A 17,863-nucleotide genomic window follows, 5' to 3' on the forward strand; every position below is an offset into this window, starting at 1 on the left:
TTTATTATAGAGTGTTTAGTAGGAGTAAATATGAAAAGATAGGGTTAGTTTGAAAGTAAGTAACTACTTTACTAAAGGTGAGATTTGGTTAAAAATACCTTATATTTTTGAACGAAGAGAGTACTCTCTTTGTTTTCATACATAAGAAAATTTTAAATACTTCATACAATTTAAAAAATTTATTTAATTTTAATAATTATGTTTAAAATTTTAAAATTTGAACTAAAATGCTCTGCTAATTAATGATCATATCATTTAATAATAGATATAGATAATTAAAGAAATATGTCATGAATTTTTTTTAAAACAATTTTTCTCTAGCTTATAAAAAAGAAAAATTCTTATATGGACCTGGTGCCCCATGTCATCCATACCCAATCTAATAAAATTATACCGATTCAATTAAATAAAATTTTATGTATTATTATTTTAATGATTTTATTTTTATAATAGAATGCTTATTTAATTGCATGTCTTTCTTTTCTCTATTATCACTGATTAATGTTAAAATTAATTTATATTTAATACTATTTAAATATCATGTTTTTATTAAATAAAATATAGATAACATGCTGCACCCTACTTATAAAAGATTTTCTCAAAAAGGAATAAAAAACACATGAAAGTCTTGCTTATATTTTAAAAAAGGTGGGAGTAGGTGATTAAATAAATGATTCACTTGATCTTAGTCAAAAGAATATGATTCACTTTATCGGCCTTATATATATTATGATTATGATTTACTATTATTAGATATTGTGATTGTGATGTGATATTCTGATTTTTTTTTCTGTTTTATACTATGTCATATTCTGATTTGTTATGGGATGTACCCGAAGGGACAATATTCTGATTTGTTTAAATGCTTTGAATGCATAATGTAAACTTTGATTCGGCCAAAAAAAAATTGATAGTTTATAAATAAAAAAAACAAGTGTCTATTTTTTTAATTCTCATCTAATATAAAGAATTCACATTTAGTTTTTTTTCTGAACATTCAGTTATTTTAAATTTGGTTATTTTTTTAATGTTAATTTAATTCATTAATTTTTAATTTTTTTTATGTATTTATCCTTTAAAATATGTTCAAATGCATTTGTTGATGTTGCTGTTAACTAAAGTCAGAAATTCATATGGGTTGGCATCAATTTGAATCAGCCTTATTTGAGTTAGGGTTAAAACACCCAAACATTGAAAAAAAAAAAAACTCATATAACTAAGTATTTTCATACTTTTAGACTATCTTCTTGGGGGCAATGAGTTTTTAGCTAGTTTGTCTTAGGAGTATGTCTTATTGTGTTGTAATTCTATTTTCTTCTTAAAACATTTACCTTTTACGAGGAGAAAAAAAGCATAACATTATCTCTTGCATTTGGTTCACAAGTATTTTTCATACATGATTATCTAACTTAATTAAATTTGAATATTGTTAGATTTAATTGAAAGTAGTTCTGCCCGCAACTATTTCTATTAAGAACAGAGAAAGATCTGATTTCATAATCACCAAAAATGTTCATGGTTAGTATATAGGTGATTTAGTTTGACAAAAAAAAAAGTAAAAGTCAATAAGAGGTGGAGAATTCTTAGATTAAACTTTGACCCAATTTCCCAATGCCCCTCTTTCAATCTGATCATTATTATTTTAATTCTTATGCTAATAAAATAAGACCCTTTTTTTATGATCCTCATTATAATTATATAATATAAAAAGGAATCCATTTTGGTAAGCACAAGGAGTAAAAATTATCTCATTCAAAATAACTGAAGATAAAAATCAGACTACTCCTTACAACTAAGTACATAATTCCAACATTCAACCACTTGTTTGATTTATTTATTAATTTTTTTGGTAAGAACCGGGGCAAAAGCCCTAGCAAATTACAAACTAATAATAATAAGCCCATTGTTAAAATCTATGATTCGGTCTTATGGGAAAAGCTTGGAGGTTTGTGGGATGAGTTGTGAAGACTGAAGAACATTGTGAAGTTCTGGTTCCACAAGTGGATCATTTCTGGAGATGGTTGTGTTGTTGGATCGATGCAGAGTCTCAGACCGAATTAGAGATGAATGGGAAAATAATGTGGTTTGTGATTATTTGCAGAATTATTAAGCATCTTCAAGAGTTCCTTAGTTCTGAGGATATATATAAATCGTTTGATAGCCCATTTGCTGTCGTTTTGAATTTTGATGAGGATGGTGTGGATGAATGGTTCAGCCGGCTCATCACGTGGAGAGCTCATCCTAACCCTTCATTTTAGCATGAAATAATCCATGCTCTTCATTTTAAATTAATTTTTAGATATTTTTAATATTATCTATACTTAAATAAATATTAATAAAAATTAACAAAAGGAAATGAGTGATTCCCCTCCCTCTGAAACACTCTAACCAAGCACATTTCCAGAGCCCGTTTATTTAAGTTTTTCTTCATAAGAAATTACTTTTTTTGGGAAAAAATCTATTTTGTAAAATTTTATGATATTTATTTAAATTTTTGAAAATAATCAAAATTTACAAATGAAAAGATTTTTGATTATTTTAACGGGGCTAACATAATCTTATATAGTAGATGGAAGAGGATGTCATAAAAATGTAAATATATACTAATATTATAAAAAATGTAAAATAACAAAATAATATATTATTTTTAATTATTATAACTAAATATAAAATAATGTATTTTTTTATAAAATATTTATAAAATAATGAGACTTTTGCATATATAGCTCATTTAATAGAACCAAATAAAGATAACAGCTTATTATTTTAAATATTTTGCAATGTAATTGGATTAATATTTAAGTTAAATTGAAATGTCAAAAACATCCTTTCTTTTAAAATTTGAAATCTCATTCTCATTTTTAAAGTTAAAATATATTATGTCCATTAAACTAACGATGAAATATTCAAATATTAAAACGATATGTGATTATAAATGGGTTACAATTATAATCATTTAGTTATGAAAGTTTTGCTATTATGTTATACAAGTTTTTCTTATTTATTTTGGAAATAAAAAGGAAAAATTGCACCCTAGTTGATTGTAAATGGATCACATTTTAGAATTTTCAAAAACTTCTTCCATAATTTTATATTAATATATTTTTCATGGCCATTGGGCTAATTTACTCTAAAATAAATTTTATTTTTTTTATAAAATTTATAAATTATTTAAAAACAAAATAATTTTTTATTTAAAATAAACGGGCACTTAATATTTGACATTTAAATTCATCAAAAAATATTTGACATTAAAATAAATCTTTATAAGTAAAATTAAAATATATATATATATATATATATATGTAAAGCCCTTTGATTTGGATCGATATTGAAATTCCACACAAACGGAATATATATGACAAATTATGGCATAAAATTATTAAAAATTAACATTTAAAGTATTGAAATTATAATTAAATATTAAACTGTTAGCATTTGGCAAATATTTTGTCCCAAGCAAACTTTTAGCATTCAAATTATTGAAATAATAATTTTTTTAGTCCTTTAAATGTATCTTAATTATCAATTTGGTTTTTGAAATTTAATATTTATAAATGAAATCCTCTAAAATTTCATAACCATTGACAATTCATATTTGTATATGATTATAAAACTTTAAGGATTTTATTGATAAAAAAAAACTTTAAGGACCAAATTATTATTGAGATAAATTTGAAGGATAAAAAATTTTATTATCTCGATAAATTATATATTCAAATGCAGAAAATAGTAACTAACAAGAAGAAATGATTCCTAAAGGCTAGGTAACAAAAATGAAGAAATAACAAACCCCTAGGATAGCAAAATTCACAGTTCTGATTCTATCAACGAGACAGATTTCCTAAACCAAAGATTGTGAAAAAGAGATAAGATTAATTAATTTGATCTGTTCATTATTTTTTAATGTTTGTCACGTACATAGTGATCTCTAAGTTGACCATGGCCAGCTTTTTTTCTAGGTTTTTGGTATGATCCATCTCTCTTAATTCGCTTCAGTTCTGCAGGTCGGTTCATTTAATTATCTTACATAAATATTCAATTTACATTTCAATTCCATTAAATTCTTATAATTTGGAGATCATGGTGTTGGTTTTGTTTTCAGAGCAATGAGATCGACCATATATTCTCTACCTCTGTGTGTGTGTGTGTGTGTGTGTGTGTGTGTGTGTGTGTGTGTGTAGATTAGTTGCAAACTGCAAATTACTAGTTACTTTTTCACATTCTCACATTCCTCAGCTTGAGAAGAAAGCACAACTAATGATGTATTGTTTGAAAATACTGAAATACAAACTATTCTTCACTTTCTTAGTTTCTTATATATGTTGCTTTGTCCACTTTTGAGTCAGTTATGAACACAAATAGCAAATTTAAGGTTTCTCCAGGTAAAATAATCTTAACCCTATTTAGATATATACATAAAATCGATCTCTTTTATATGTTTATCCAAATCGGCCAGGCTATTAATACTAAAAAGGCCTCGAGAGAAGCTTAATTTGGAAAAGTCATATTTTAGTGTATTTTTCCAATTCCACATACATAAGGAATACTATCCATTGATTGGCTGTTTTTGTATTTAAGTCTGAGAAAGCAAAACCAATAATGTGTTTGAAAATGAAATACAAACTATTTTTCACTTTCTTATATGATTGAGCCTAGCTGCTGTCCCTTAAACTCAAATATGTGTTGCTTTGTCCACTTTTGAGTAAGTTATGTACATAAACAGAAAATTTAAGGTTCTCTCCAGGTAAAATAATCTTAACCCTCTTTAGATACATATATAAAATAGACATCCTTTATACATATGTAATCATCTGAACAGGCTAGGCTATCAATACTAAAAAAGTCTAGAGAGAAGCTTAATTTGGAAAAGTCGTTTTTTAGAGTATTTTTCCAATTCCACATACATACGGAAAACATTCATGTGACTACTGATGAGTAGAACATATTCCACCTGTTACAATATATCTATTGATTGGTTGTTTTTATATTTCGTCTTAGCTAGTCTAAGAAAGATATCATGTTTCAGTTGTGTTTCTGGTGTAGTGCAGGCTTGTATATGGTTATGTTGGTGAAACATAAATTATAATTTATGTTGAGCAACCATATCATTGAGAAATAGCATATTTGGTGTTGATGATGATGAACAAGGAGGAAGATGGGAGAATCTTCCACACGAATTGCTTTTGGACATATTAATTTATTAGGAGAGTGGAAGAGACTGAGACATGTTGGCCTTCAAGTGTGATTCTGTCATGTTCTTCGGTTGGTAGATCTTGGAGAGCAATAATCACAAAGGAGATTGTTAAAGAGTCCTGAACAATCTGGAAGACTCACATTTCCTATCTCACTGAAGCAAGTAATTCTAAGTTAACTCTTTTCATCTTATGACTAAACTTTTTCTAGAATTAACTATATATTAGGTTTGTCTTTCTATTAAAATAGCTTAAGCCAATTTGATAAGATTTGCCTTAATAATCTTATATACCTTTATATGTGTGTGTGTAGTTCATTCTTTGATGAATGAGAGACTTTTTAATATGTTCTATCATTTCTCCTCCTACTTTTTTTTTCCATCTTTCATTCATTTATTTTTGTCTTCTTCTTTTAACCGGGGGTTGTACTTCTTTTTATTCTTAGAAGCCAAAATCTTCATTTTTTTCTATTTTAGTTTTTTCCTCTCCTTCCTTTATTTCTTTTCCTTTTCTTCTTTTTTCCCCCCTATGTCAATAACTTTGATTTATATTAGGCTTGTTTTTTTATCAAAATAACTTAAGCCAATTTGATAGGACTTGTCCTAATCTTATATAACTCTTTAATATATTTTAATAATAACAACAATGATTTATCCTATTAGGTAAGATCAATTATATAAATTGTACAATGTCATTATACTCTATAGTACAAAATAGAAATAAGAAATGGGAATGGGAATGAGCACTTTTCTTTTTCTTTTTGGTAGAACTCTAATTTTAAAAAATAAAAAAATAAAAGGATAGATGCTAGTGGTCTAAAGTTACACATGGAATCGAATCCACGACCTACCATGCACTCACAAGGAAGCTTTCATACCACTAAATTATAAGGTGATTGACAAATGCAAAAACAATTTCTGATGAACATGGGAAGATCTCTTTCTACGGAAATCACTTATTATCATCCGCCAAACACAATAAAGATACTCTTTTCTTATCTCAAATCCATTTTCTATGTTCCAAGCATAGCCTGAATTCTTCATCCTCATGATCATCTCTTTATTTATGCCTGTGACCAGCCAGGGCCTCGAGGTTCTCCAATCCAGTGTTGTATCAAAAGGAACAGAGAAGCTTCTATTTATTTCTTGTACTCGGGTCCACAGCCTTGTAAGTAACATCCATTCCGTGTGCATTCTCAATTTTTCTTTTCAAATACTACTTCCTTTGGTTTTATATATAAGAGAAAATAATTATACACATAGTTTAAGAAAATTGGTCAACAATAATACTTATATTTAGCAATAAAAAATATATACTAAAATGTCCTTATATTTAATCAAAATAAGGATGTATTAATTGTTTTTCATGAATGAAAATTATGAGTTTATGAGGGTAATTTAGAAAAATACACTAAATGTTTATTGAGATATTTAATTTTTCTTATAAATAAAAACAAAACAATAAGAAATAGTTTCTCTTATAGTATATAAAAATGAAGGGAGTATTTTGCAAACCAATTTTCAAAAAAAATTTTTTCAAAACAAAATAAAATAAAAATATGTTTGATTATGTTCATTTAAAAATAACATTAGAATTAAAAAACAATCGATACGGTTGTCGCCAGTGATTAATAGTAATGATTTATGATAAATGGTGGCCATAATTAAAAGTAATTTACAATATTCAAATATATCGTGTTTTAAATGTTTTTTAAAAAAATACTTTTAAGATGATTTAATTTTTTTGTTTTTTAAAAACATGGGAATAATTTTCAAAACATCTAAATATAAAAGACTTACCTAAACGAATTTTTTATTTCTTTTAAAATGATTTTTAAAAAATAGAAAATTAAACAAGCCCAACACTTCCCAGATAAAGTGAATCAATTTTAATAACTTAACTCACTAAAAAACTAAGCTTACGGAGAAATAATTGATAGAGCTCAACATCCTCATAACTAGGAAATGAACTGAGTCCCTAATATTTCATTTTATATTTTCAAACTTACCCTTAACATAAACCTAGTTTTCAATAATATAGGTTTCTGTTTACATTATTAAAGGCCCATTTGTTTTAGCTTGTTTTATAAAAAATTATTTATTTTTTTAAAATTATTACAACCTTTTGAAAATAATAGAATCCTGAAAAAAATATTTCTAATTATTTTAAAAAGTGACTTTAAGAAGTAATTTTAAAAAATAATATTATGTGGTAGATGAGAGAAAGTTTTTTTAAAGAGGTGGAATGTATCATAAAATTTTAAAATAATATAATAATAAATCATATTTATAAAACAGAAATCAAAGAAGACATTATAAAATTTAAAAACAATTAACTAATAATTACTTTTTAATTATTGTAACCAAATATAAAAGAATATCTATTTTTTATAAAATCTATACAAAATACATTTCATTTTATAAAATATTTAAACTATCTAAAAATAACTTATTTTTTAATTTTAAACAAACGGGCTCTAAAATAAGCAAGCCTTAGTTATACTTTGTCTCAAGCATGTTATAAATTTATAAACCCAGCCAAAATTATCTTTTTTTTTTCTCCTTCTAATTAAGTCGTGTTGAATCATCTTATTTATTATTAAGTTATATTGAATGAAGTATTAGGAGTTCATTTTTTATTATGTTTTTTTCTCATTATCACAGCAGAGAATAAGAAAGATAAGTTGTTGTTGGCTGCCAAAAGAAAAGAAAGGATAACAAATACCAGCTACGTTATATCTTTAGTTGCTGATGACTTTCGTTGGACCAGCAAGACATATGTTGGCAAACTCAGGCAAGTTTTCTCTTCTAATTTAAACAAAAATTTTCCTTCACATTTTAAAATTAAATTCTCATCCTGCCTTCTTCCATTTTCTTGTATAATAATGTAACTAAATTATGCAAGCTTCTCTTGAACTTTTGAACAATAATTTACAAATAATTCATTGGCTTTTAAATTTTCAGAAAACCCCCTATATTCTTAAGTTTGTAAAATATAGTACCTTTTACCGGCCATGAGTTATGTTATTTCATTATAAAGCATAATACATGTTGTAGACTATACAATAACAAAAAAGATAATTATTTTTTTGGTGTAAAATATCCCCTCAAACTTTGAGCTATATGTAAATAACTTTTAAACTTTAAGGCATCATCATGTGCAAATTAAATGAACTTCATGTTATATTATTCTTGTAATAATATAACATACTCCCTCTAGTCCAAAATATAAGCAATTTTTGAGAAAAATCTATATACTAATAAAGTTTTCAATCCCATAAAAATATACTTCCTCTGTTTTTATATTTAAGAGAAAAAAACTATATCATACAGTTTAAGAAAATTGACTAACCATAATAATTATATCTAAAAATAAAAAAATTAAACTAAAATGCCCTATGTTGATCAACATAAGCATGCATTAATTATTTTTTTTTAATGTAAATTATGAGAGGTGATTTAAAAAATATATAATACATGCTTATTAAAATTTGTGATTTTGTTTATATAAAAAAATAAAAAAGTGATAGTTTTCTTATAAACAGAAACAGAGTAGTACATTGTTTTCCCTTTGTATCCCTAGACCCAATCATTAATGCGCTCTATGATAGGTGAGAGATATACATTTATACAAATATCTAGGTTAATAATACAATGGGTAAAATGAGCTTTTTTTTACATGTACTTTATTGCTTATATTTTGAACTGAATTAGCTGATTCCTAAACTTTCTCTTAATTGCATTGCTTGATATATTAGAAAACTTAAGAGTATTACCATATTCCATCCAAATTAACTAATCCAAAAAATCATAGTATGAAAGTTATTACTAATGGTGGCATAACCCAAGACTTAAACTTGAAACCCTAGAATAAGCTAATTTATTTCTTTCCATGAGTTGAACTATTCATGTAACATCCTAATTTTTTTAAAAAAATTATTAATTAAAATTTTGGAATTTAGGTTTTATTGAGAATAAAAATAAATGATAATAATAGGAATGTATATTATTTGAAGTTATTCAAAAATAATAATATGGTTAGGCATTTAATTATAAATTAAAAACTTAGGTTTAAAATTATATAAGAAATAATTTGTTAAGATGTAATTTTAAGATTTAAAATTAAAAAAAAATTATGTGTGTGTGTGAATTAAAAAAAAAGAAAAGAAAGTAAAAAAAGGGGGACTGTAGAAGTCCCACATCGATTAGATGTGGGAAGGTGAAGCACCTCCTCACATATAAAATGAGGAGGCACAGGCGAGGAGACGCAGGAAGAAGCAAAAGAAAAATTTTTGTAATTTATGAAAATTGCAATTAATGGCCTAAGGTGCAATTTGTAAAAATTGCAAGTAATGACCCAAAGGTCTAAATAATTAAATTCAAACCTATAGTTCTTTTAATATAATTTTGGAACCCACAATCCCATTTTTATATTATTTTTTCTCTTCCTCTCATGTTGCTCGGCGTTTTCTTGCAAGAGGGGATTATTTTTTTCTTCAGGTATGCTCCAACTTTTCTGTTTAGATTAGCATTTAAAAATTTATTTAATTATAAAATTAATTTTATATTTATTTTTTAAATAGTATTAATTTTCTAGTGATATGATTATTTTGTAGAATAGAGCAAATATTTTGATTAGGATTTTTCTATAGGATAGTTAATCTGATGATATGATGGATTAAAAATATTGGTTGAAGTTCTTAGAAATATAATAAATATTATAGAATATTTTTTTGAGGTTGAAACTCATGTTTAAGAATTTTTGAGTTAAACTCTAGATCTATATGGTTGAATTTATGTTGAATCTGAGATGTAGGGATGAACCTCTAATTATTAAATATTTATTTAAGTATGAATAAATATTTTTGAGATTATAAAAGGTAATTTGAGGCTTCAGGATAATTCTTAAATTTTTAATTTATTTTTAGATGACTTTTTAGAATATAGAAGGATAAAATTGTAATACTAGAAGTGATTTGAAGCTTAAAAATAGTTTATTAGGGTATGAGAATTTTAGAAAAGAATTTAAAAATTTAAATGAGGCATAAATCTTAAATTAGTGTTAATATCGGTTATAGATCTAAGATTTTCTAACTCTTTAAATTAGAGTTATTTATTTTAATGTAAAATTAATATATAGTATTATGAAATAACTATGTAGATTGTGTTGACAAGATAGTGGTAAAAGAGGAGTTGTGAAGGGGAACTTGTTATTCAAGACACAAGGTAATCATTATTAATATGTTGTGATGGATGTGTTTGTGAATGGTTATGTGTTGTTTTGTTATTTGGAAAAAACTATGAATTATTGAAAATAAATACTGTTACACACTTGTTTGAAATCATTGCCAAGTGGGTCAAAAATTTATTTTTGTTTATCATGATGAGATATTATTATTCGGATATATTTCTGTTTGGATATTTGAATGATGCATGACTTGTCAGGGTATTTTAATATATGGTGTTAATGAAATTTTCTGTTCGATTAATTATTACCACGTAATAAGCCCTCATTGGACCCAATGAGTGGTGTGTCGCTTGGTCCAACTCACCTTTGGCCAGGTGATTTGGTGTCCGAGCATGGCGAAAGGAGGATATAAGGTGTAGTCATGCAATTAAATATTTGTTCGATTTGTTTGAAAATATTATTCGGTTAAATGTTTTGTGTGCCCACTTAGTAATCGCATGATTAGTTACATTCGCATACATCATTACATATTAATTTTTAGTTACTGAGACTTTTAAGTCTCATTCCCCGTGGTTAATATTTTTACAGGAGCGAGTCCGGCCGAGAAAGCACCAGAGGTGTAACTTTGGTGTATGAGACATCATCTTTTACGTTGCCTCTTATTTTATATTATGTAATGTATCTTGTGCCAATCTAGAACATACCTTATTTTGACAACATGTAAATTCTAATCCTTTTTATTAAATGCATTTATATGACCAAGAGGATTATGTTTGTCCCTCTTGATTCATGACCTGATTTAAATATCATGCCATGAGGATCATGTCTGTCCCTCATGGTTCTAATTGCTTTTTGAGATAATTTAAGACCTGTGGTATATTATCTTAGATGTACCATGGTAGAAATTTTTCTACCATAATAAGGGTATGATAAGGGTTTAATAAAAAAAATGATTTATCGAATTAATAATTTGTGAAAAATCGGTTTGTAAATTTGAGGGTGTTACAATTCACCCCTCATTAGTACTTGTAGTTTATTGTGTTAATGAATTATAGCAGTTGAGTTGTATCAGGTCAAATAAAAACTGAGTTATCTATGAGTCAAAAGTTTAAAGACTAAATCAATAATTGAGAACAAATTCAAGGACCAAAATTATATTTTCCTTAAAATAATGGACAAATTAACAATAAGAAAATTTTTCGTATAATCATAATAATTTATGGAGATTCATTGTAAAGTTGTAATTTTTAAATGTCGGGCATATTATTTACACATGAAGAGTTCAAGAGGGTTATTATAATTGAGTTTGAATCTAATGAGTGGCTTAAATACACTTATTCAATAAGTGTTCTTATGTCACATGAAAACAATTGTTCAATTTAATCAAATAATTATAAAAGATTTTATCACATAATACTAAGAAAGTATAGAATTCCAAATTAAATTTTTGGAAGGGACGATATATGTGAGTAGTGTTTTAATAATAAGGATTGTTTTAAATTTTTTGAGGAAAATATGTCCTAATAATTTTTAAATATTGATAAAATTTATGGCTATAATTAAGACACTACTCATTAAGTGAGTGGACTCTAGTCGCTCATTGAATTCATATCCATTATAATTTTGACTTTTTTTTATAATGAATTTGCCCCGATGAAATTTTGACAGGTCTAAGTTCTTGTATTACAAGTTCGCAATATATGATAATCAACCTCCACAACATGAAGCTGGAGCAGTACATCAATTCAACCATTGACTTCACTGTCATATTAACAAGTTGTCTCTACGCAGCTTATACAACGTTGGAACCATCATATACAAGATCAACATTGTTCACAAATGCAGAGTGCACAGAATTAAACGTCCAAGAAAAATGAACTGCATCATGATGATGATGATGAACTCTATGATGATGATGAAGCCTCTGAAACTGAAAAGCAAGGATCCCATGTGGGATGAACAACGCCAACACTGGTACCTCCCTTTCAGACATCACGGTACTTTGGCATCTGATAATTTCCAGCTTGTTGCTGATGATGACGATTTGGATCCGTCGTCCCAGATGGTGTTTCAGTTTCTTCTGATGAACAAGAAAAAGAAAAAGAAAAGGTAATCTTGGAATTTGCTGAGATAGGAGAAGATTTGTTCATTTTGGATTACTGTTATCCACTCTCAGCATTTCAAGCCTTTGCCATCTGCCTAAGTAACTTTAATGCTAAACCAAACTGTGATTGAGGGGATCCGGATCCTCTCAGAAGCCACCCTCTCAGAGTCCCTCAATGGTAGAAAATCCTAGCCTTTCAATCTATATCTGATGTATCATATCTTGCCATATCATCTCATGTTATAATTTAATTTTAAAAAATAATTATTTCACAATTTATTTCACCATAGATATATTTTTTATACTAATGATTCAAAATGATTTTTTTTATTTTAAAAACTTGTTCTCCAAAATTATTCTGCGGATTTTTTGTAAAACAAATATTTGTTAAATAAGGTAGGCCAAAGTTTGAACAAGCCAAACTCTAAGTCCTCGCAAGCTTTTGGGATTATTCAAATTGTTTGTACGGATTTAGCTGCTGTCTGACTTATTTAAATTCTGGCCTGACTTATTTAACAAATACCTATTTAAAAAAATTTACAGGGCAATTTTTCAAAACAAGTTTTGAAAATAATAAAATCATTTTGAATCATTAGTACAAAAAAAAAATATATCTGAAGTGGTAAAATAAATTGTGAAATAATTATTTTTAAAAAGTAAATTATTTTAACATGAGATACTATGACAAGATATGGGACATTAGATATGGGATTGAAGGGCCAAGATTTTCAGCCGCTAGGGGACGCTGAGAGGATGGCTTCTGAGAGGATCTAGATCTGTGAATGAGATGTGTTTGGCTTCTCTACATACGAACAGGTTATGATTTACAGAACTATATTTGTACCTCTCTTTTTTAGTGGAGAGAGAATGAGAGTGTAATGTTTTAGTTTCAAGTTTAAATCTAAATACAAGAGTTTTAGGTACTGTTTAGATTGATGGATTTGGATTTGAATTCTAAATTTAAAATCTCATATTTAAAATTCATGTATTAATAAAAATCCTTTGTTTTCTAGTAATTTTATAAAAATTTTAAAATGAAGAAACAAATGAGTTGAGATTTGAATAGAAATAAAAATTAGAAGTAGTGAGTTTACCTTTATTTTTCAATCGATGAAAGATGAGAATGAGATATAACAAAAATAAATATGAGAGTTATATATGCATCAATAATAAAAGCACAAAGAAAGTAAGATGTTTGAAATTTTAAATAGCCATGGCCAGTGTAAAAGAAATATGAAATTACAAAAGAATTATAATAAGAAATGGATTTCATAAATTCTTGTATATTCAAATGAGGGATTTAGTTCAAATCAAAATTCTCATCAACACGAACACATCATTAAGTTTAATCTAAGGTTATGAGAAATGGATTGGACCATCTCCTCAACCAATTAAATTGGGAAACACTCATGTTCAGATCAATCCACAATAGTATTTTGGGTAAATAAGTAAATTACTTACTATAAACTTGTTTATTGTGCAAATTATTCTCTTAACTTTTGAGAAAGGTATAATCTAACCTCTGTCATTAATAAAAGTTAATTTGACCATTAGTTGATAAAAAAATTATATAAAAGCACCAAAAATTACAATGAAGGATCTAAAATTTATAGATAAGGACCCACAAAATTTCAGAAAAGGATTAAAAAAATTTGAAACATAACTTCATATTTGTGTTCCCATTTTATTATAGATTTACCATTTGTATATTGATAAAATAATTGTTTACCTGCTTATATTGGCAAATTATGAGGTTAGCTTAATCATATGTTTTTTAAATATGAAAATAATTTAAATTTAATTTATAAAAATTGTAATTGAGTTTTAAAAATTTCATAAAAAATAATTAAAAGAAAGGGGATAAATGGGTTGGTGGGTTGGCCTCCCAACCAACCCTCCTATGGGGATTTGTATCCTGTGAAGAGGTATGGGCGCAATGTTTGGAAAGTGAGAAATCCTCATTGTGAGTTTTTAACCAATGATTAAGAACAAAGAGGTGCATAAAAAAAACTTCTCATCTGCAAAGCACACCATTATTTTAATAAATAAAATATTAAAAATAAAGATAATATCTTAGAACTTTTAAGAAAATATTTTTTGAAAAAAAATTATAAGTTAAAAGTTTAAAATCTGAACCGTTAGAAGTAATTCTAAATAGTTAACTTACCAAAAAATTATAAAAATTTTATTATTAAATTTGAACCGTTCAAATTAAATATCAACAATCAAAATTAATGACAAAGGAGTTTTACTAAAAAAATTATTTTTATAATTTTTATTTTCATAAAAATAAAATAAAAAATTGCAATATGGTGGAATCATGGGGTTCGAAAGAGCCAAGATAAAACGTGATTATGTACTTTGTAAATGAGAACTTTTTCATGTGCCTCTTTCTTCCCACTCATTAAATAAACGATGAGGATTTCTCACTCCCCCACTACTGCATCCATATACCATTGCACGTGATCCATATCTTGGCATTGTCTTAACTTGCCAAGAAGCAAGGTTGATCCTAACCCGTACCACCATTTCGCGAGCTGGCTTGTATTGCCATTTCTATCCACATGAAGTGTGCGAAGAGATTTAGAATTTAAAGCCCCATGACCAAGAAAATGTCTCTCGATCCAGCAATATTTAATTTTTGTTTAAACGCCGTTCACTGAACAATGTGTGGTTTAGGAATTATGCAATGTATAGGGTCCTAGATGTATTATCAAACATAAAATTTACAGCAAATTGTAAATCATGAATGGTGCAAATCATTTCTCATGTTCATCTAATCTAGTTATAATCTGAAAGAAATTAATGAGATGAATTATTGGATAAAGAAAAGAGTAAATTAAACGAAGGTCAAAATTAAAAAATCATACCACATTTTCATTAAAATTAAATAGTAACAGTTAACTCATTAAACATACCTTGCTCCTATTGAAATAAGAAGAGAGAGGGATCTATATAGCATATGATAAGCCATAAAATTAAACTACAATAGGATAAAATTGAAAAATGATAATAAATAACCTGACATGTATTAAAGATTAAAATTTTTTTTAAAAGGTGCTCTATAATAAAGATTAAAGATTAGAATATACAAAACAAGTTTATGGAATAAAGATATGCAACATAATAATATATTGTATATCTTTTTGAGAAAAGTAGAAACTGAATATCACAGATTAATTCAATGATTGCTCTTTGATTGGTAATATGAATAATCGCTAGCATGTTTCTATGATGGCCAATTTCTATACCAACCAGACCAAGCAGAAACCAACCCACTAATTCCTAGAGTCACAGCATGATTACAGAATGGATTTGGTTCAATATCAGCCAAAGCTATGATGAAATCTGCAATATTTGCAGCCACCGCCATTAACCTCATCACCCTATCAACCCTAATCTTCTTAACCTCATCATTTGCTTTCTTCTCTTTCTCTTCTTTCTCTTCATCTTCTTCTTCTTCAAAGATTCTTCTGATCTTTCGCTCTTTCTTAATCCCTTCCTTTATCAGCAAGAAATCAGCTATGATGAAGAACACATACCCTACTGCTTCTCCAAACGCTGATATGAAGCTCATCTTTCTGGCCAAGTCTGGGTTTATCGTCCCAATTCTTGCGAGCCATGTGAAGTGGTCGAAGAAGAAGTAAATCATCTCACCGGCATTGGCCGGTATGGCTAGCAGCCGGAGAGTAAGGTTAGACCCCGGGTTTCGCCGGAGAAGGTTTAATCCGGTGAGAAACCGGCCGGTTCGAAACGCCTTCCGGCTGAGACCTGATGAGACTTCCCAGTTCTTGAACTTCTTGGCCATGTCCGGGTGCGTCGCTTCCATGCGCCAGTTTGCAAGCTTGGAGACATACTGGAACGTCTTCACGAGCTTGTCTATGCCATCTCTCTTCGCTAGAAAGATCACAAGCTTATCCACTGTGTCATTCATTCTTTATCTGTACTTTCACTTGCAGAAGGGAGAGAGAAAAAGAGGGTACGAGAGAGAGAGGAATACCGTTATGGTGGTTCCTGGAATGATGATGAAGATGATGTGTGTTGTAAGGAAGAAGATGACTATAGAAGGAGAAAAAACTGAAGCAGAGTCACAAACTTGTGGATTTTGGATAAGAGAAGCTAGCAAGAGAAATATGTGGTTATTACCCTTTGGCTTACTTCCTGTATATATGACCATTCGTTTTTTTTTTTTTTTTGCGTCATTAAAATTTTGTACGTATTAGAAATTCGTCTGCATATGAGACACTTGGCGATTATGCGTTTCTCTGTTTTGTCGTTTAGGAATAAATCCAAACGATTCAGGTTAAGTTTTTGGTGAAATTACGGGGAAGAAAAGCTAAAGGGTAATTAAGTAATAACATTGGGAGAGGCTTGAAGAAAAGAATATTTTCTGAAAGAAAATCATACTGAAACCGGTAACTTGAACTAAGGTTGCGCAAAAGTTCTCCAATATTATTTAATTTCATTTAATCTAAGATGGTCTAGTTCAATTCGATTCATATAAACACCAGTTCTTTAACATCAAAAAGACAGAAAAGATCAGACTATTTTTTCGAGTTGGACTAGACAAGAGATTGAATATCTGAACCACTTAATCCAATTCAATCCTATTAATTTATTTAATATAATTATAATTTATTTATTTTTGAGAAATGCTTTAAATGTAATTGATACTAAGGAGATGATTGCATGAAGATTTGTTGAGTTTATTTTTAAATTGTTGTAATGTAGTGTTATTGAAGTTTGTTGAGTGTTTTTTTTGTTGAAGTTATAAATTTAAATTATTTGGACTGTAATTGAAATATTTTTTTCTTCTTGTTGAAAATTATTATGAATTTATTATGATTATAGGTGTTTCTATTATCTTAATTAAGTTTATTAGGTTGAAATGAATTATTGCCTCTTATAGAAAATAAGGAAAAAAGAACTAAGTGAATGCTGGACTAACATGACTAGTCTCCCAATCTTATAAATTAAATTTGATCCTGTTAAACTTTGGATTATCACTGGACAAGATCAAACTACGGGTTGCCTAACTCAATCCTTTTCATGAAAGAAACCGAACTTCGGATTAGGTTGAAGTCAAATGTTGACCTATCCTTTGTGTAGCTCCAACTTGGATTATAAAAGTTAAGCATCTCATGTGATGATCACCGCAGTCTACATTTAATTTATGGTCATAATTTAAAATTTTTATTTTATTTTGATAATTAAAATGTTAAAAATAAAGATGATTTCCTTATTGCTACTTTCTAAAACAATTCTTTTTCCCAAAAAAAATTACAAATTAAAAATTTTAAATATAAATCATTTAGTGTAAATATGGATAATTAATTTATAAAAATAATAAAAAAATATAATATTAATTTTGGACTAT

At 27.6% G+C, this 17,863-nt stretch overlaps 1 protein-coding gene and 1 pseudogene across 1 annotated transcript; one reads left to right on the top strand and one right to left on the bottom strand.

The window, feature by feature from the left end:
* The first annotated feature begins 2,063 nt into the window (after positions 1-2,063).
* Positions 2,064-12,495, top strand: LOC129316619 (tubby-like F-box protein 2; annotated as a pseudogene).
* Positions 12,496-15,649: 3,154 nt separating this feature from the next.
* On the bottom strand, positions 15,650-16,607 carry LOC129316463 (peroxisomal membrane protein 11-4). Its single transcript, XM_054960890.1, has one exon. It carries the CDS (start codon positions 16,418-16,420, stop codon positions 15,716-15,718), a length of 705 nt encoding a protein of 234 aa, XP_054816865.1. The 5' UTR covers positions 16,421-16,607; the 3' UTR covers positions 15,650-15,715.
* Positions 16,608-17,863: the final 1,256 nt, after the last annotated feature.

The sequence above is a fragment of the Prosopis cineraria genome, unplaced genomic scaffold (genome assembly GCF_029017545.1).
Source record: "Prosopis cineraria cultivar Desert tree isolate PC_DT_omini unplaced genomic scaffold, ASM2901754v1 PC7, whole genome shotgun sequence".
Taxonomy (NCBI): Eukaryota; Viridiplantae; Streptophyta; class Magnoliopsida; order Fabales; family Fabaceae; genus Prosopis; species Prosopis cineraria.

Coding starts and splice junctions, on each gene's coding strand:
- LOC129316463 (XM_054960890.1), bottom strand. CDS start 16,420: ATGAATGACACAGTGGATAAGCTTGTGATCTTTCTAGCGAAGAGAGAT.